Raw genomic sequence first — 19,301 nt, forward strand, 5'->3', positions numbered from 1 at the left:
ATCCTCCTCGCCCATGGAGGAGGTGGATGAGCGCAAGTCTGGCTTCCTCAAGAGAAGACAGTGAGTTACAAACCTGAACCTTGGTTTCTTTATATACACAGGCCACTTTGGTGTAGTTGTTAAACTGTTTTTGCAGTTACATTTTACTTGTATTGAGTAGTGAGCATTTGCTTTACAGTTATGTCCTGCTGGAGTTGGTGGAGACTGAACGAGACTATGTCAGAGACTTGGGATCAGTTGTGGAGGTAATAAGAAGTTAAATATGAACCACTTTTGGTGCCACACTTTTTTTTAATATATGTGACTATGAATTATGTGAACCTGAGGTACTGTGCAAGTGTACTTATGTTGCATTACAACCCCTCTAGGGTTACATGAGCAGAATGAAGGAGGAAGGCGTTCCAGATGACATGAGAGGAAAAGACAAAATTGTCTTTGGAAACATCCATCAGATCTATGACTGGCACAAAGAGTATGCTCACAGCCTTTATTCTTTGCGTTCACAGAAACGTTTTTTTTTTTTTCGAAGGTTGCTAAAATAATGTGTTTCCTTGGTGTGGTCGCAGCTTTTTCTTGGGAGAGATTGAAAAGTGTTTGGAGGATCCTGACAGACTTGCTTCTTTATTTGTCAAACAGGTAAACAGATATACTGTTCATATTTGATATAGATTTTCTTGATGTAGTACTGTCTACAGATATTACAGTATGAATAATGTAGTATCATATATAATAATAAGGTGAGTTTCATGGTGCATCTCATTAGTTGAAAAGCTACCGCTAGTTAATTTTAGAAGTTTAATTCAAAAGGTGAAAAAAAAAGAAATATATATATATATATATATATATATATATATATATATATATATATATATATATATATATACATACACACAATTTGATTACCGCTAACAAACAAATCTCAAGAAATTAAATATTACATAAGAAACAAGGCAAGGCAAGTAAGGCAGCTGTGTTTATATAGCACAGTTCATACAAGTTAGTTCAATGTGCTTCACATAATTAAAAATACATTTAAAGGCCTTTACAAGAAGAAGAATTTAAGATATTTAAAAGCAAAGAAAAACACACACAAATAGAAGAATTTGACATTTGATAGCAAAAAAAACTAGTTTAGTTGAAATGAATTGTTCTACCACACTGTCTTGTATTTCATTGAGAAGCACCTGTAGTTTGTATATCATTTGTATATTTTTACCTGATATATTTCCTCCAACTTTTGTCTTTTGTTTACTGCAGGAGCGAAGGTTTCACATGTACATCGTCTACTGCCAAAACAAGCCCAAATCCGAGCACATCGTGTCAGAGTACATTGACACTTACTTTGAAGTAAGAATTTCTATTTTCTTTTTTGTTTATTTGTTCACTATATGTCTTATATATGTGTAATTTTGACCATGCGGTACATCTAATAATTTTACTATCATTAATCAGGAACTCAAGCAGCGACTAGGCCACAGGTTGCAGATCACTGATCTGCTTATCAAACCTGTCCAGCGCATAATGAAATACCAGCTATTGTTGAAGGTAAACAAACTGTAAGGTTTATGACAGTAGCGCACATCACTCATGTTTTCAACACTCGTGAGTTATCTATGCATGTTTATCATTTATTAGGATCTTCTCAAAGTTTCTAAGAAGGCTGGAGTGGATTCTTCAGAGCTGGAGGTAAAATAACGACTCAGTTTCACCCTAAACATGATCGCTCTGGAACTGTAACCACTTAAACTCGACTTGACAAAAGCAACAATCATTTCCAATTGGAGACTGAGGATGATGGGTGTTGCATAGTGCACAAAATACCGGTAGTGTTGCCTGCACCCTGGCTCTTAAAGTTGGTTTGCATTTCCTGTTTTGTTTCAGAAAGCTGTAGAGGTGATGTGCATTGTGCCTAAGCGTTGCAATGACATGATGAATGTTGGCCGCCTTCAAGGCTTCGATGTAAGACTGCTGTATTTGTTGTACTGTAAATTGCAGAAATCCAGGCTGTTATTTTAGCAACTGCCACTAGGTGTCAGTGTGCACTAAAAAGTGTTTCCTTCATTTCTACTTTTGTATTGATTACTCACACTTTCCTCTCTTCCTGTCTTTTAGGGTAAAATTGTAGCACAGGGCAAATTGCTCCTGCAAGACACTTTCATGGTTTCCGACCAGGATGGGGGACTGTTGTCAAGAATGAAAGAAAGGAGAGTCTTCCTTTTTGAGCAGATTGTTATATTCAGTGAACCCCTGGACAAGAAAAAGGGCTTCTCTACTCCTGGCTACCTCTTCAAGAACAGCATCAAGGTTCATATATGGCTATAAAACGTAGATTTACTCATTTTATGATACAATGCATAAAGTCCAAAAACAAAACGGAAGCAATTTCTCCTCTGCCATTTTCTCTCCTCTCCTCTTGCACCATGACAGGTGAGCTGGCTTGGTCTGGAAGACAATGCAGAAGACCCCTGCAAATTCACACTGACCTCCAGAGCATCTAGTGGCACTCTGGAGAGGTTCACCCTCCATTCGGCAAGCCCTGGAGTTTGTCAAATCTGGCTCCACCAAGTCAGCCAGATTCTGGAAAACCAGCGCAATTTCCTCAATGGTGAGAGAATACATTTCCTAGTCAAAAGATGGATTGGAAAATTCACTTCGCTCGGTTACTCATACAGATTGCTAAATAACTCTGCTGAATGTGCAGTAGGACTATAGGACATTTCACCATTATGTGAAATGTTCTTTAGGTTTGCAAAAGCCACAACGTTTTCCGATAGCACCACAAGTAAACAACCCCTTTTGTGTGTCATTTGACCAAGGCAGAGCAATTGAGAAAAGATGGCAAATAGCTTGAATGACTGATTTTAGCCTTCTTTTTTACCACTGTAGTTTTAATGTGTAAAGTGTCAGTCGAAAAGATGTTACGTGAGGTAAAGTGCTTCCAAAAGAGATCCAACAGCGGCCATAATTTACATTTCAGCTGGTGAGTTGATTCAAAGAGAGATTTCAAATTAACTTAACTTGATGGTTGAAAGACCGTTCTGACTGATGTTGTTTGAATTCCAGAATATTTGTTTGAGAACGTGTTTTTTTCTCAACTGAAGGAAATCAAAAAATACATAAACCTTTGTGTGTGTACCTGTGCATAAAATATCCCCCCGTGCCTATGTTTCTATCTATCTGTAATGTCCTGTTGTTTCTTTTGTTTTCATTAGAGCTTGAGCTAGAAGCATTGCAATACTGACTCTTTATTTCTTTCCACAGCTCTGACATCCCCTATAGAGTACCAGAGGAACCACGTGGGTGGCAGTGGGCCTGTGGTTCCACCCAATAATAGTAGCAGTACAGGAGGCCTTCCTGGAGGCGGCACCTCCACCAGCGCCTCCAGTCTCGGAGGTGGCGGTGGCGGCGGTGGCTCCGGAGGATCAGGGGGCAACTCCTCTGCTCTTTGCGGCCCTCGCTCCAGACCCTCGAGAATTCCCCAGCCTTCCTCACGCCTGCCCCAGCCCGTCCACCACCACCACCACCCAGGCCCGGAAGGGCCTGACAGATCAGCAGGTATGTGGTCACCCTGCCAGCTCCAATCCAACCCCTCTAGCCTGTATTCAGACACCACCCCGAATGGCAAGCTGTTAAATTCTGAGGTCCACAAGATGGAGGTGCTGGATTGTAGCGATGGAGGCAACTCTAACAACAGTAGCGGACCGTCGGGCAGCTTGGAAAGAGGTGCCAGACAGGGTCCGGGAGGCTGTGAAGAAACCCAAAAACCTCAAGCGGTCGCGATCCCACAAATGGCCGTCGCTCCTCTGCATTTGGCCCTCAAGAATCCTCGAGTCAGGACAATCTCACCTTTGGTTTCACCTCAGTCTCCTGGAGGTGTCAAGGAAGCGTTTGTCCCCGGCGGCCAGTCTCACAAAGGCAACCCTTTCTGGGCCACGGTCCCGTCAGTGCCTCCTTCTCCCACTAGCCGACCAAGTTCCTGCGTCAGCGATGGTATTGCTGGAGGGGAATCGTTCGGCAGGGGAAGCCAGGGGATTCCCGCTCATCGTCGCCACTCCGCCACCCACAGTAAGGATTTAGATCGCATGAGCACGTGCTCCTCCACCAGCGAGCAATCCATACACTCCACCCAGAGCAACGGGGTAAGAGGCCAAGTCGAGGTTTCACGGCTTCACAGAAGCTTCTCACCTTCACTAACCCCGCCTTGACTGACCGGCCGCAGTCAGTCAGCACGCCGCCGCATCTGAGAACAGCTTGCAACGACTATTGCACTGGGAATTAATGGCTATCCGAGTGCACTAACTTCACCCAGAATGTGTGTGGTACAAACATGTTGTTCTTGTACTAACGGGGAAAATCTAAGTCATAGCGAAACTGTTTCTGCTTGATTTCCTCTTTGAGCTTTGCTGTTTGCCAACATTTTAAACGCATCTGGTCTCTCATCTAATTTTTCTAAGGACGAATCCTGTGGGAGGGAATGTTTGTAAACATAAGGGGGCGATAATTCCTGGTGGCAGAATGCGAGTGACTAATGCTACATTTGCACTATGTTCCCCGCAGTCACATCAGCTTCCTTTTCCCAAAACGTAGTGCGGCCTGGGATTTTGGCAATTTTGTTCTCAGTATTCAAGTCCTAAGTTTTCTCACAGTCTGTCACCGTATCCGTGACGGGCCGTGGGGAGATAGGGTGTGTCTCATGGACTCAAAGGCGCACTACGTTTCGCCATGCGGTTTACCATGAATGCCAGTATGTTTGCTCCCGGGCCCGCATGTTACCCGTATTCTGTCAGAGCTTTTTATAAATGAAACACAGTCTTCGAGCAGCTTTGGAGGACGTTTGTGGCCCCGGCAGAGTCGAGTGAAACTTCTCTGGCTGGTTGCTTGGCCCAGTTTAGAGTTTGCATTAGCGCAGGGGGGGTGCACATGTACTGTATACTGCCGCTCAAAAAATGGTTGATAGTCTTAGTCAAAATATGCTAAAGTCTTCTCTCTCTCTCTCTCTCTCTCTCTCTCTCTCTCTCTCTCTCTCTCTCTCTCTCTCTCTCTCTCTCTCTCTCTCTCTCTCTCTCTCTTCTCTCTTCTCTCTTCTCTCTTCTCTCCCTCCAGCTGTGGCAACTTTGCCTGTTCCGTACACCCGCTTTATCTCAGGACCATCCTTTTTTTGTTCATGGTTGCCTAAAACGGGGCTGCCATGGCCATCAGGAACATAGTGTAAATATAGCCTCAGGATGAGTTCAATAAAAATGACAACCTGCCGAAACACAATAAGAGCTCTTTATGACTTCCTTCCACTCCTTGCCCAATCTGAAACTTGTCTTTTCTGACTGATTTAGATGTTTGTCATGCAAAAACATCATGTGTACTCAATAACTGCTATTTACTACAAATTGTTAGACAAGAGGATCATTACTTCTACTTCACACTCAATCTCAAAACTTGTCACTACAAACTAAATTCAACACTTCCATGTCTGCAATATTCAAATCAATTTAACTTGCTTCCATTAATGCATGTGCCTAGTCAAGTTTAAACAGTTGTCAATCAAATCATGCTATTTGATTGATGGAAAGCAGATACTAAAAACTACTTGCGCCACTACTTTGCTAGCAGATTTAATTTTTTTTGCTCTTCTTGTCATCTGGCAGAGTGAAAGCAGTAGCAGCAGCAGCAGTGTGTCCACCATGTTGGTGACCCAAGACTATGTGGCAGTGAAGGAAGATGAGATCAGTGTAGCACAGGGTGAAGTCGTCCAAATACTGGCCAGCAACCAGCAAAACATGTTCCTGGTGTACCGGGCTGCCAATGAGCATTGCCCTGCAGCTGAGGGATGGATTCCTGGCTTTGTATTAGGACACACTTCATCCTCCACTACACCCGATTTCGCAGAGGGAACCATCAAGTAAGACATTTCTCCTGTTTGTAAGCCGAAACTAAACAACTATATGCTGCAAGTGTCCGGAAATCGTGTTAAAAGTTGATATGATGTCTCTTCTTTGGTTTAGAAAATCCCTATCATGGCATACTGCGCTTCGTATTCGCCGCAAGTCTGAGAAAAGAGACAAGGACGGAAGGAAATTGGAGAACGGCTACCGCAAATCTCAGGACAACTTGGCCAACAAAGTCTCTGGCAAGGTAGAAAGTGCAAATGATCATCTTTTTCTTGCTCTCTTTCTAAAGTCTCTCATTTGTACTGTACTGGAAATTGATCTACTGTATGTATTTACATTTACATTGCAGCTTCTGAATCCCAACTTCATCAGTGATGGTGAGTGCACTACTAAATGAATATTACAGTATGTACGGCAAATTTAAACACGGTGAACCCTCAAACAACGAACAGTTAAACAGTGTTATAGAAAAAGTGACGGATGGATTTTAACATTCCTGTCATATATGTGTAAAAATGTGTTAACTAAGCAGTAACATTGTGGTAGTGCGCATTGAGAGCAAGCCGACTCAGCTCGCCATTCCTTAAAGGGGGAAATCAACGAAAATGTATTTTTTTCAACATTATGTTCCCAGCAGGCCCACTAGTTGAAACATTCTGATTAATATTGCGTTTGTGGAATATGAGTTCATCAGCAAAATTCACCCATGTTTAGTCATCTCAGGGGCGGCCATTTTGTCATTTCTGTCGACTGAAAATGACATCACTCAGGGCCAATCACGACTCAGCTTCAGAAAACAGGTCAATCGTGATTGGTCGTCACCTGAGCCCTGAGCAGTTGTGATGTCATTTTCAGTCGACAGAAGTGACAAAATGGCCGCCCCCAGAGGTGGCTAAAAACTAGTGGATTAACTCTTATTCCACAAATGCAATATTTATCAGAATGCCTTGTTTCAACTAGTGGGCTTGCATACAACACATTCTTGAAAAAAATATGTTTGGGTTGACTTCCCTTTAATAGCGATGATCATATACTCTATTAGTAAATCTTCAAATTGTATGGCTAGAGGTTCCGGTTTGTGACCGCCAAAAAATACAACTTAATTGGCGAGACTTGTTTTTCTGTTCTTTCTTTACCAATACTTTGCTTTGAATCTACAACTTGTCCTCCTCTTCCATTGTCGTTCTGCCATGCAGCTCCTCCAGAGTTCCTCATCCCGCTTAGCGATGTAGCATGTGAGAGTGGCGACAGTGTTACTCTCAGGTGCAAAATTAGTGGGCGGCCCCGAGCCGCTGTCACCTGGCGAGGTCCGGACAACGGCACTCTTAGCAACAACGGACAATACAGCATCACCTACAGGTAAGTGGACAGATTTTAATAATGTCAAATGAGGATGGAACTTAGGGATGTCCCGATCGATCACGTGATTGGAAATCAGGGCCGATCCCATGTTTTTTTGCCGATCGGGGATCCGGGCAAAAAGATACGTTTTCTTCATTTTCTGAAATGTTATAAGTCACAAAGTGCCAGGGACAATCCTATTAGAATGTCATCTAAAGGGACTATGTTTAACTTAGTTACGGCTTCAGAAAAGCAACGGCATGATTAATGGGCTTGTGTTAAATCGGATTACAACCTGTTGCAATTGTTACTTCTAGTGCAACTACGCACGCTTTACGGATATTTACTGAAACCCATTACATTTAAATCACATAATATTGGATCCAAGATGCTTGAGGTAGCAAGGGCCAAAGTCATATTTGCATTTTCTTTTGACATTTAAGAATATTTTTTCCCCTCTCCATCCATTTAACTCATTCAATACCACTGACGAATTTACTGGTGTTTTCACAGTCCAGCCATTCAATCCCAGGAATTTATCGATATTTTGTCTGGCAATGAATGAGTTAAAATCTTTTGTTTTTGGTGGGGGGCTACATAGTGTTTCTGTTCTTACTAAGCCTGTAATTAGTTACTATACATGAACATTCTGGCATGATCTGCTTCTATTTAAAACATTCTCTTTTTAAGAATGTGTTGGATTGCATTTGTGTATAATCGCCACAGTGAGACAGGAGAGGCGACCCTGTGTATCCTCGGGGCGACTATGGAGGACAACGGCAGATACACCTGTCTTGCAATGAATGTAGCAGGTTCTGTAACCTCCTCCGCCAGCCTCAGAGTCTCAGGTGAGACCTCTACCATGATGTAATGCCTTCCATTTAGCTAAACGTGCTGATAAAATCCAGATGATGAACAGTTATTGTTTTTGAAGTTCAGTTTGCTTTGAAATCAAACCCCAAAATCGACAGAAGACTGTGTTTTTTTCCAGGAAGCCCAGATGATAGCAACAATGCCATTTGGAAACGTGGTTTTGAATCCCATTACACTGATATTTCTGAACTTGGAAGGTAGGAATGCATTATTTATTTTCTGTATTCTATATTTATTTCCTTCTTTCTTTTGTTCTTTCTTTCTTTCTAACTTTCTTTCTTTCTTTCTTTCTTTCTTTCTGTAAACCCATAAATGTTTGGTAAGAACTTCATGTTGGAAAAGTAGGTTTTTGGTCATTTTGTGTTGAACCTAGGGACAACAAAATTGAACGCGAGCTAGGAATTTCATCTGAATGCAATTACAGGGTGCTTTACATTACATACATATATTTCAATGACTGTTGAAGATATGATAACCCAACTTATATTTCCTGAAAGCCGGTGACCTTCATTTTTTGGAGCAAAATTGAAACACAAAAATCCAAGAACTTGTTTCATTTTTGGCAAATGTTCACTATGTGAGCCCTTACACAACATACATGACATACATTCCATTTCTTGCAAAACGTTTTGAAAATTCTATCCGAAAACCTTGAACACGGGTCCGCGACTCATTCTTAACAAACTCTTTGACACGAAACCAGTCCTCCTTTCCAGCGAATGGCATTATCAGCAAATAGCAATGAAATTACTGCAAACTATGTTTTACACAAAAAGTAAAAACATTGATTTTGATGTAACAATGGCCTGAGCAGAACATCGCAGCAGAAAACTTGAAGATTTCAGCTTTCAAGTGTAAACCGGTTTTATCCGGCTACCCTTTCCAGTTCCTAAGACATGAGTTTTTGTAAAGTGGCATAGACTTATGAAACACCCTGTAATCACCTGGGGTCACATGTACAAAGACTTATGTGCCTTTCACACTAAAACACGGCGTACGGCCAAAACCAGAAAACATCTCACACACACACAAAAAAAACAAGATAAAGATGCGTATGCCAAATAAACAATCATTCCACTCTTGATGGATCGGAACGTGAGAGTGGAAAGGTTCGTACGCCACATTTTTGTGCATATGCACCATTTGTACATGAGGCCCCTGACCTTCAATTTCTGCTCCGCAGAGGCCGCTTCTCAGTGACCAAGCGGTGCGACCAGAGAGGCAGCAAATGGACCGTGGCGGCCAAACATGTTAACAAGAAGCTGCTGCGACGGGAACAGGTGCTGCAGGAGGTCAAACTCCTCCAGACTGTGGATCATCCCAACCTGGTCCGCTTCCTGGACACGTATGAGACGGCCAACAGCTACGTTCTTATTTTAGAGATGTAAGTACATTGTGTAAACTAGCAATTTAGTGTATCGCACTGGGCCAACCGAGTAAAAGCTCAAAACATGTTGATTTTTTTTTTACGTATTCATTTTTTAAATTCATAATGCAATTAAGAGTTTCATTTGGACTGCTCTTATTGGAACCTGTAACTTCTGTAGTACACATAGTAGGGCTGCTCGATTATTCAAACGATCATTTATTTTTTAGTACAAAACAAGAAAATGTTTAAACGTAAAAAGATATACAAAGACAAATACATTTTTACAAATTTCGTGGACTACAAAAAATGTATAAAATTAGTTCATGTAAAATGTTCAAAAGGTGCAAATGTATAAATTCAAGTATGATTTCCTTGTGTAAACAAACAGGTTGATATAAATGTGTATTAATAATCGTTTTTTTACTATTATGCCAATTTTGTGATCGTGGAGTGTAATAATCATAATTGTAATTGAATTTCGATTAATTGTACAGGTCTAACGCAGAGTGCGCCAGGTGGGATACATTATTGAAGGTGGCTTACCCTCTTTAGAGCACCATGACTCAAGTTGTGTTATTGGCTACTGTGTTCAGGGCAGACCAAGGGCGTTTCCTGGACTACATCGTGAGCTGGGGAAACCTAACCGAGGAGAAAGTGGCTCTGTACCTCAGAGATATTCTTGAGGCGCTGCAGTACCTGCACGGCTGGAGGATAGTGCACCTTGACCTCAAAGTATGCATATCTGAGTTTATTGCGGTTCTTTGCAAACAGCGCGGAATGCCGAAGGCGTCCTAACGGTGCCGCGTGTCCATGTTTCCGCAGCCTGAGAACATTGTGGTAGAGCAAGTGTCTTCCCAGCCTGTGGTGAAGCTCACTGACTTCGGTGATGCCGTTCAGCTCAACCCCCCCTCCGCCTACATCCATCCTCTTCTGGGGAGCCCAGAGTTCTCGGCCCCCGAGCTGGTCCTGGGTCAGCCCGCCTCTCTGATGTCCGACATATGGAGCTTAGGTCTGTTTACCATTCAGACCTTTTTTTTTTTCACCCGCAACAACTCAAGCACAAGCCCCACGCATCAAAACATCATCATCATCATCATCATCATCATCATACAGAAACAGTAAAGTCAGAGATTAAAAGTTAGATTAATGCGATTAAAACAAATAACACTTTAACTGTGACTGTAATTAATTGATCGCAATGAATGCACTATTTTGACACGCCTAAGGTTAACGTTTATAAATGTGCCCCGATATAATAGCCTCACTTAAGTAGCGACACTTGGAATGTGTGTCTGGTTTCATCTTTGTTCTTTTCTTGTCACGCCACATTGAGGCTGGTCCAACTTTTTGTAAAAAGTGCACTAAAAAGCACACTTGATGCTCACTGACCTCACGTCGCATGAGGTTTGCCATTTGCTGAGGTCTCACATTTTACACATTTGAGGTTTTGTCCAACTTAAGAGACAGTTGAATCCGACTTTACACTTTACACTAATACAACACAGTGATAACTTGACTTGAAGACGAAATAAACTCAGGTGACACAACTTGATGTGATATTTCAAATGTGCACACCTTCATCAGCTGCTGTTTTCCTTAAAGTGGAATTCAACCCAAACATATTTTTTTCAAGAATATGGTCTATAGTAGACAATAGTGGGCCTGCCGGGAACATATTCTTGAAAAAAATATGTTTGGGTTGATTTCCCCTTTAAATCCACAAAGTATTGTAAAAAAATATATTTAAAACATTGCATCTACTCGCTCACGGAGGCCACCTTTTTTCGGTCTTGTCACTCTAGCAAGAGTGCAAATTTGCAATAATGTGCCATGTATTCGCCAATTCCAGGCTTCTTATGAAACTTTGCTTACTAAGGAAACAGAGTTTGTAAATACATACACATACAGTTAGTAAATATTTAATACTGACAAGTTAGCGTAGTATGTCATATTAGCCTCTTAATATCAAGGCTTATGTCATATTTTAACACAAGGGATGTGTCTTGCAGGTGTGTTGACCTACGTCGTGCTCAGCGGCGCGTCGCCTTTCCTGGATGAGAGTCTGGAGGAGACGTGTCTGAACATCTGCCGCTTGGATTTCAGCTTCCCAGACGACTACTTTGAAGGCGTGAGCTCAGCCGCCCGCGACTTTGTGTGCCTGCTGCTGCAGGGGGTGCCCGAGCAGCGGCCCTCGGCGAGCGCCTGCTTGCGGGAGCCGTGGCTCCGCCTTCCGGGCGTAGCGGACAGGGACGCCGGATACGCCGCCTCGAATCGCATGCAGCTCCCGCCGTGCCACAATCCCACCTTACATCTGGACACGTCTCGGCTCATTTCGTTCATTGACAGACGGAAACACCAGAATGACGTCCGGCCCATCGGGACGTTGAAGGCGTTTCTTCACAGCCGCCTGCTTAACCACGTGTAACAGGAAGTGCCCGGGCCGAGCGATTTTCCCTCCCGACTGGCTTCTTAGCCACACTTTGGAGGAATGGTTGGCGTGCAGACTTGTGCTTTTTCAAGATCATCACTTCCAGACTGATGCTATGTTCCCTCACTGATCCACGAATGTCCTGCTGCTGCTGCTGCTGACTGACTGAATGACATCTGCTGATAAACCCTTTGACTAGGCCCCCCCCCCCCGAACCTCGGCATAGCGCGTTTATGCCTGCACAACAAACTGTTGGAATCCGTGCGAGACTTCCAACTCCGACTTAGCGGACACAAAGGCAAGTTTTTCATTTCTTACGAGTCATATAGTGTTACAAAGAGGAAATAGAAATACTGTATAGTCAGCGTGTGTCAGGCTGCTTTTAGTTGACCACAGGAGAAGCCTTTTTCTTTGTAAAAAGAGATTACTTTTTGTAAGCAAAACTGTGTACAGCTAGGGAACAAACATGCTAGTAACCTTTGAGGAAAAAGGAAAGTAGTTCTATAGTAAGTTGAAGGTAAAAAAGCAGAAAAATGCGCAAGCCACGTGGCGTCCATCAGTGAGGTCCGCTTGTCGTCACAGCAACGTGCAGACCGGAGCAAGTTTCCCATCGTGGTTATTTTGAGTGCAATAGTGCGTGCTGTGCTCTTGCTTGCCTTCGGCATCAAAGCCGAAGTCGTTTCAGCACAAGCTTAATGAATCAAACCTTCAAGGCAAAGCTTCTTAGATCTCCGCCTTACTTGTAAATAAATTATTCTCGCTTTTTTCATTTGTCAATTTTGAACAATCCTTTGCCACTGAACAAAGGCTTATTTCATTGACAGCATATTAGTGATGCAGAGATGCACTAATTTAGAAATGCACTCATTTTTTTGTCGGTTTCCACGTGCAATGTTGCAGCTTGAACATTTATAAGCACCTATTTATGAAGATTTGTTTTGTAGCTGTAGTCTTACAAGGAATTAAAGGCATGTACGTAACTGGTACTGCAATATACGTCTGTATTGTGTTAACTCTTTGTATTACTTTCAGTACTAATATCTGCAAAACCCCAGCTGAATGAGAGCTTTGGCAACAATGTAAAATGTGTATCTATTAAAAAGAAAACCAGGCACTTATGCTTTTCTTTTGTCATTGTTTGTTTCCATAATAATACCAAAGTTTTGTATTTGTTTTCCTGTATTATTATCATTTTTCGTGTTAACTTATAGAGAGCACAGTGAACCCAGATATTTAAGAGTTTACACATTGCATTTTATTTATTATTTCATGAGAATGTTTGGTGATTTCATTGCTGCGTTAAGGCTGGACTTCACTTTGCTTGCTTTATGTTCGTATCTTTAAGCAATATAGCATGAGTTTAGCATGGGGTGCCTAATCCACTTTCCTTTTGTGTCATGTACTCTTGTTTGGTTAGCAGTCGAGAGTGGTTGCTAAAATTACATTGGAAGAGTTATGTCAACTAATCTGAAGAATCGTGTGGAGTTCAGCAATGGTTTCATGTCATTTTTATTTGTCTTTGTGCGTCTGGGTTCCCTAAAAAAAATGTTGATCTAATTATGTAAAAGCCTCTATCAAGCAAAATATGTTGTAAGTAATGAATTGCCTTTGTGAACCCCTCAACCCCCTCTTGTTTGTGATGTAAAGATGTACAGAGAGGGGCAGAGGGCATTTTTGCCTCCAGCCAGGATGTAAACCTCAAAGAGTGACTGTTTCATATTTGAAATACACCAACAATACTGACTGCGGCAATGTCAATTTGAATGTTGTATGATGACTTAATTCATTTTTACTTTTGCATGTATATTCCTCTGTACAGAAGACTGTGTTTACATGTTACATGTAAGTGTAAATATTTTAGTTTGTGGTGTTATTTTGCCATTAAACGTTCGAAGAGCAACGCTGTCTCCTTTGATAAATCCCCCAGTGCAAAGTCTCTACACACACACCCCCACACACGCACGCACGCCCCCCCCGCCCCCCCACACACACACACCCACAAACGCACACACTCGAAAATAAAGCCAACACAAACAACAAAAAGACATCAGCAACAAAAAGACAATTCATTTGAAAACAAAACGTTTCAAAAGCGATTTGCTTTTAAATGAAAATTTCATTTTAATGAATGAATGACTTCTTTATTGGAACGTGTGAAAATAAAAGAACAACTAAACACACAAAATTAAACTTACTAAATTAAATTTAAGATACAACTAGATTGTACATCTTCAAAGCGGGGTAGAAAGAAGTTACATTTATTTACGCCTAGCCCTTCCTTATAAGCATGTATAACCTTTACAATAGTACTATAGTAATATAATAATAAAAACACTAATATTGATTATAATTTGTCATATATAGAAGATGGGTGGGTTGATTTGTGCCTCTGTCTTTCTCTACAAACCTCTAACAGATTTATTTTGTAATGTTGCGACATGTATTTGGCAAGTAAGTGTGCGTTGCACATTTATTCTGCATAATTCAATGGCAAAATGCAGTAAATGATGCAAAAAAATGTATGCATAGTGCATACACTAACGACGTTCTCTTTTTCTTTTGCATGCTGCGGTTTTTTTTGTTTGCGTAGATGAGACGAAGGTGCGATCAACTTGATGACACGTCTTATCGCACAACTCATGCAGTTGGCTGCAGTGGTGAATTTTAGCATGACTTGCACATTGAGGTTGGGTTTGCATATAAGAGTGTTTCACTGCACCAATTTCCGGTAGTGGCTGAGAAGGCAAGTTATTGCATTACAAAATCGACTCTTGCAATCATATGCCTGCTGGCTGATACGAGCACATCACTAGCATCATCCAAATCTAATACAAGCGCGACAGTAAATGAAACGATCTAAAAAATAACAAATTAAAAAATCAATCGAATTATGCTCAGTTGTGTCAAAAGGTATTAATGAGTGGCAAAGTATAGCCAGGAAGCAGACTGACCACTTTTTTTCCCCTCTTTTTCTTTTACAATAATTCATACATGATGCAGTCCTTTGATTTATATGATATTTTTATTTTATTTCTTATATTGTGAAAGTGGTCATAATGGCTGGTCGTATATAAAGTTCATACTTAAAACTCATTCAATCCCAAAGACATAAAAATATGTCTTTTAAGATTCCCCACATAAAGTCCTTGCTTGATACTTATGTTGTTGTTTTTTTTCAAATGTTAGGGGAACGGCGGGTCCAAAATTGGTTGTCACTGATTAATAACATACAACTGTGTAAAGTAAGATGTATTGGTTGAACAGGTTGAAATAAATCATTCAGGTAAAAAGAAGAGAAATGTCTTCAGAAATAAGCCAAAACTGAATGATGGCCCCATTTCACACAGCAGTGCTCCTCCGATCCAAGCTGGTGGTTTGAGAGGTGTTGAGCCTGCTGCTCTGTTGTTGTGGTATCAAGACCTTAACAACCCGGCACAGACCACATGGAGTCCTATGGATCAACCGGAGCAGGTTCCTGCGGAACTTCTGGCCCACAAAAACATACAACACAGGGTTGAGGCAGCTGTGGAGGTAGGCGACGACCTCTGTGATTTGTAAAGCCAATCTGATGGCTTTGCTGCTATCGCACTCTGTGTAGACCTGCAACAGCTCCAGCGCTTTGAACAACGACGCCACATTGTAGGGCACCCAGCATATGAAGAAGATGGCCACCACAATGACCACCAACTGGATAGTCTGTCTTTTAGATGACTGGCAGGAAAGCAGCCGCCTGATGATTTGCGAGTAGCAAAAAACCATGACGGCCATGGGAATCATTAAGCCTAAAATGTTCATTTTCAAAAGGCCAAAAACCCGGCAGAAATGAACATTGGGGTTGTCCAAAGTGAGTGTGGGATACACAGGGAAGCACAAGGTGGAGTTCTTGCGATCAGGCATCTGTTTTAGGTAGATGAGTTCAGGAAAAGAGGCCAAAAATCCAGCTACCCATGTGACACTTGCTGCAATAATACCGAAGGAGCGTGTGCGTGCCTTCATGGCGTAAACCGCATGCACGATTGCTAAATACCTGTCGATGCTCATTACCATGATGAAAAAAATGCTGGAATAAAAAACGATGCGGTAAATACCCAGGAACATTTTGCACAGAGCATCCCCAAAAATCCACTGGTCCCGGATTTGGTAGGCCAGGAAGGGAAGGGAGCTGACCAATAGGAGGTCAGCGATGGCCATGTTCAGGAGGCACACGTCCGTCATGTTGCTAAGGCGCACTCCACAGACAAAGACCCAGATGACCAGAGAGTTCCCCAGAAGGCCCAGGAGGAAGAATATACAGTAGATAGCTGGAAGGAAAGAAGTTCTGTGTCTGTCGTAAACACACCTCCCAAAATCGACATCAGGCGAAAGGCTGTAGTCCATGTAATCCATGTTATCCCATGTCATGGTTGCGCCAACGGCTGTCGAGGTAGGCCTAAAGGAAGCAAGATGAGGAATGTTAAAACATAATTCCTTAAAATATTTACCTCTTTACTGGATGTGCTAATGTAGAATCTAGCTCAGGGGCGACTGGCAGCCCATTTTTGAAAGGCCCCTTGATTCATTTTCAATTTAAAAAAAACCATTTTTATTCTTACTCGGGGGGGGGGGGGGGTCGGTGCGTTCTCTACTAGAATGATGGACCCCATCATATCAACACAGATTCATTTATTCACAGATTTTTTTGCCCCAGTATTTCTTTTGTGCATTTTTGATTTGTTTTGAGCTTTTAGGTATGTGTGGAGCAAAATTTTCCGTTGAAAATGTATATGGGAGGTTTATCAGCATTTTTTGGGAGATTATTTTACACCACACACCCCAAATTGGTTGCCAGCCAATCGCAGGGCACACAAAGACAAACATCCGCACTCACAATCACACCTAGGGGCAATATAGAGTGTCCAATTTACTTACCATGCATGCCGGGATCGAACCCACGACCTCTGAGCTGTGGGGCGGACGTGCTAACCAGTCGGCCACCGTGCCGCCCTATATTACAACATGAGTAGGCTTAATATTTTATTGAATATTTGAAATGACGGACAAGAACAAGATTCAAGATAGCACGACCCCAACCGTGGACTGGATACGTGGGTGTAAAAAGGACTTGTCTACTGGTTGTTTTTAAGTTTCTTTTGCCCTACAGTCTGACCATTATTTTAAACCTGATTATTGTGCATTTGGTAAACAATGTAAATTGTTTCACTTCCAAAATGTGTGATTGATTAAGTACTGCTCATCATGAAAAAAATAAAAAATAAATAAATAAAAACACACCATGATCTGTATTTGAATTTTTTTGTTATGTTTTTTTTTTTTTTAGTTTTGTATTTTCAGCATTTGTCTGTCTTGCCGATGATAGTGTCCACCTGTCTGCATTCCACCCCCTTGTGTTAGCCAATCAGCTCCCTCCTAACTTGTGTGTCTCGTCCAGGTGTTTCTCGTTGTCTTGTATTTAAGTTACTAGTGTTCGTTCAGTCATTGTTGGATCACTGTCTCTTTCATTTTCCTTGTTTTGCCTGGAGTTGTGTTTTGGTTCCCTAGTGTTTCTTTGCTACTTTGAGTTTTGGACTTTTCAAGATTTGTTTGTGCTGGTTTTTGTTAATAGATATTTTCTTCAGTACCCCTGCTTCTGCTGACTCCCAGCATTTGGGTCATCCATCCCGAAATCGTGACATTTTTATTGTTATGAATACATTTAGTTTTGTTGCATATTCTTCTCGTTTTCTTGTGGACTATGTCCTTTTTTGCTCGTTAGGTTTTTTGTTTCCACCTGGCGTGTCAAACCTGGTCCTGGACCTGGGCTTTAGCATGACTGTTTGTTTGCTTTTTGAGAGCACTCCTGCCTTGCTTCCCTGTTTGTGGGTACTCCTTACTCCTCCGTACAAACCCGAAACAGAGTGGCCATTTGGTATTTTGAATTAAAACCACACCGCATGTAACGCACTCATAATTCCTCATGACATATTTCAAACATCAAAACATGGGATGTTTGTCAAACGTTTCCCAAAAGTGCACATATTCCTACTAACTGACAATACTGACATGTTTAAAGGTGCTTTATAGGGTTGAAGGATAACATTTTGGGCCAACAACTAACTTTTGATCCACAGACTTGTAAAGAAAGTTGTCAGAGCAACATAATTTTATTTCTACGCTATTTTTACCTTGTTAATTCCACTGAAAAGATGTTCTCTCTCAAGTCACTACCAACCGAGGGACTTTCGGCCATGGTTATCTGGAAGATATAAAATAAGCAGAACCTGCATTCTGTATTAAAATTGTAATTTTCAAAGAAAAAGTGTGTTTTAATGAAAAATACTGTATTACATTCATTGATTGATTGAACATATAAAAACATTACAACATAAAAATGAAAATGGGAAGAAAGAAAGAAAAATCATCAATAGATGTCATATAGTTCAACATGTTCAAGGGGAGTACAAAAGCTTATCTAGTCTTACACATTGTTCTCTCTATATTTCTCATATCAAATTATTACACTAGTAGGTTATTTATATACAACTTGTATATTATTTATATACAAGAAGGATCCCAAAGTAGAAAAAAAACAAAAACAAAACAAAAACACTCTTCTTAACACAAGTATGAGCGTGTCTTGTGAACTCTAATTTATTTCCATTAAATGAATTACACAATACATTTAGAGATACTTGAAAATAGTCATATTTAATACAGTGACACAAATCTATTTGAAGTTTGGATAACTAATTCATTCATTTTTCAATAACACTCAGTTTAGAAAATAGTTGGGCAAGATAGAAGGAATTAGACTAAATATTTGTTAAAACCAGTATACTTTGCATTGCTTGTGCATGATATGACAGTACCATCTGTGTTTTCCAACCTAACAGTGGTATTAGGTATGTTAACCTGCTGATGATTCATATATTATTCAAAACAAACAAACAATCAACAAATCTAACTTTACCTACCAGTGATGCGAAGAGGTAGTAATCTTAGATTGATCACATTGGTCTGTAAATGGTCACCCCCAAACAGCTATTAACTACTCTTGCCGGCTATATTGTTCTTGAGAAATGAGGTGGCTATATTTTTTTTCATAGCGATATTTCCTGAGGATGCTTTCAAATATATAGAACCACAAGTCAGTGGGTTGCGAGGTTTAAAGGTCTTGCAGCAAATGCAAACTGCTTGAGACTCAAACAGTGTCGTGCAATGTTTTGTGACACTTTCGTTGTGGTGGCACTTGCTTGCAGAGACTTACTGCACCTGTTGGTAAATGTTATAGATGACACATTTGAGCTGTGGCTTGACGACAAATGTTTTTTGTTTTTGGCTGAAGAGTTATCCTTCACTCGCTTCACTTGAAAGGGGTTGTAGCGACAATGGGTCAATTAATTCTTGAATTCTTTAATGGCGACTCGAA

The 19,301-nt window shown here is 41.1% G+C and overlaps 2 protein-coding genes across 10 annotated transcripts in view; one reads left to right on the top strand and one right to left on the bottom strand.

Annotated features, from left to right (window-relative positions):
• Positions 1-13,796, top strand: part of triob (trio Rho guanine nucleotide exchange factor b) — a 107,791-nt gene extending 93,995 nt beyond the window's left edge. For 4 of the 6 annotated variants that reach the window (XM_086037243.1, XM_086037244.1, XM_086037245.1 and 1 more), the window contains 20 exons: positions 1-60; positions 179-245; positions 369-472; positions 567-636; positions 1,258-1,347; positions 1,453-1,545; positions 1,636-1,686; positions 1,882-1,959; positions 2,113-2,304; positions 2,428-2,605; positions 3,262-4,139; positions 5,643-5,896; positions 6,000-6,262; positions 7,082-7,244; positions 7,953-8,074; positions 8,218-8,296; positions 9,283-9,483; positions 10,062-10,200; positions 10,291-10,477; positions 11,478-13,796. The exon at positions 1-60 is cut by the window's left edge and continues 89 nt beyond it. In XM_086037243.1, coding sequence (XP_085893369.1) covers positions 1-60; positions 179-245; positions 369-472; positions 567-636; positions 1,258-1,347; positions 1,453-1,545; positions 1,636-1,686; positions 1,882-1,959; positions 2,113-2,304; positions 2,428-2,605; positions 3,262-4,139; positions 5,643-5,896; positions 6,000-6,262; positions 7,082-7,244; positions 7,953-8,074; positions 8,218-8,296; positions 9,283-9,483; positions 10,062-10,200; positions 10,291-10,477; positions 11,478-11,893 — 3,685 coding nt within the window. In that variant the 3' untranslated portion in view covers positions 11,894-13,796. The remainder of the gene's footprint in view (positions 61-178; positions 246-368; positions 473-566; positions 637-1,257; positions 1,348-1,452; positions 1,546-1,635; positions 1,687-1,881; positions 1,960-2,112; positions 2,305-2,427; positions 2,606-3,261; positions 4,140-5,642; positions 5,897-5,999; positions 6,263-7,081; positions 7,245-7,952; positions 8,075-8,217; positions 8,297-9,282; positions 9,484-10,061; positions 10,201-10,290; positions 10,478-11,477) is intronic. The other 2 variants (XM_086037248.1, XM_086037249.1) reach the window with 1 other exon arrangement.
• Positions 13,797-14,146: 350 nt separating this feature from the next.
• LOC147143927 (C-C chemokine receptor type 4-like) lies at positions 14,147-19,007 on the bottom strand. 4 transcript variants are annotated; one of them, XM_086038148.1, is made up of 3 exons: positions 18,847-19,007; positions 18,058-18,128; positions 14,147-16,325 (listed from the first exon to the last, which is right to left on the bottom strand). In XM_086038148.1, exons 2-3 carry the CDS (start codon positions 18,120-18,122, stop codon positions 15,236-15,238), a joined length of 1,155 nt encoding a protein of 384 aa, XP_085894274.1. In that variant the 5' UTR covers positions 18,123-18,128; positions 18,847-19,007; the 3' UTR covers positions 14,147-15,235. The 4 variants fall into 4 exon arrangements, with proteins under 4 accessions (XP_085894274.1, XP_085894275.1, XP_085894276.1 ...); XM_086038149.1 differs by having other exon boundaries at positions 18,058-18,153; XM_086038150.1 differs by lacking the exons at positions 18,058-18,128; positions 18,847-19,007 and adding exons at positions 16,805-16,879; positions 17,168-17,969.
• Between the last annotated feature and the right edge of the window lie 294 nt (positions 19,008-19,301).

Source organism: Filicampus tigris, chromosome 8 (genome assembly GCF_054856515.1).
Source record: "Filicampus tigris isolate MCC_2025a chromosome 8, RoL_Ftig_1.0, whole genome shotgun sequence".
Classification (NCBI taxonomy): domain Eukaryota; kingdom Metazoa; phylum Chordata; class Actinopteri; order Syngnathiformes; family Syngnathidae; genus Filicampus; species Filicampus tigris.

Excerpts from the sequence above, each read along its gene's own strand:
- LOC147143927 (XM_086038148.1), bottom strand. The coding sequence starts at position 18,122 with ATGGCCGAAAGTCCCTCGGTTGGTAGTGACTTGAGAGAGAACATCTTT. Across the intron at positions 16,326-18,057 it reads TTTTCAGTGGAATTAACAAG|GCCTACCTCGACAGCCGTTG; the intron begins GTAAAAATAGCG and ends TGCTTCCTTTAG.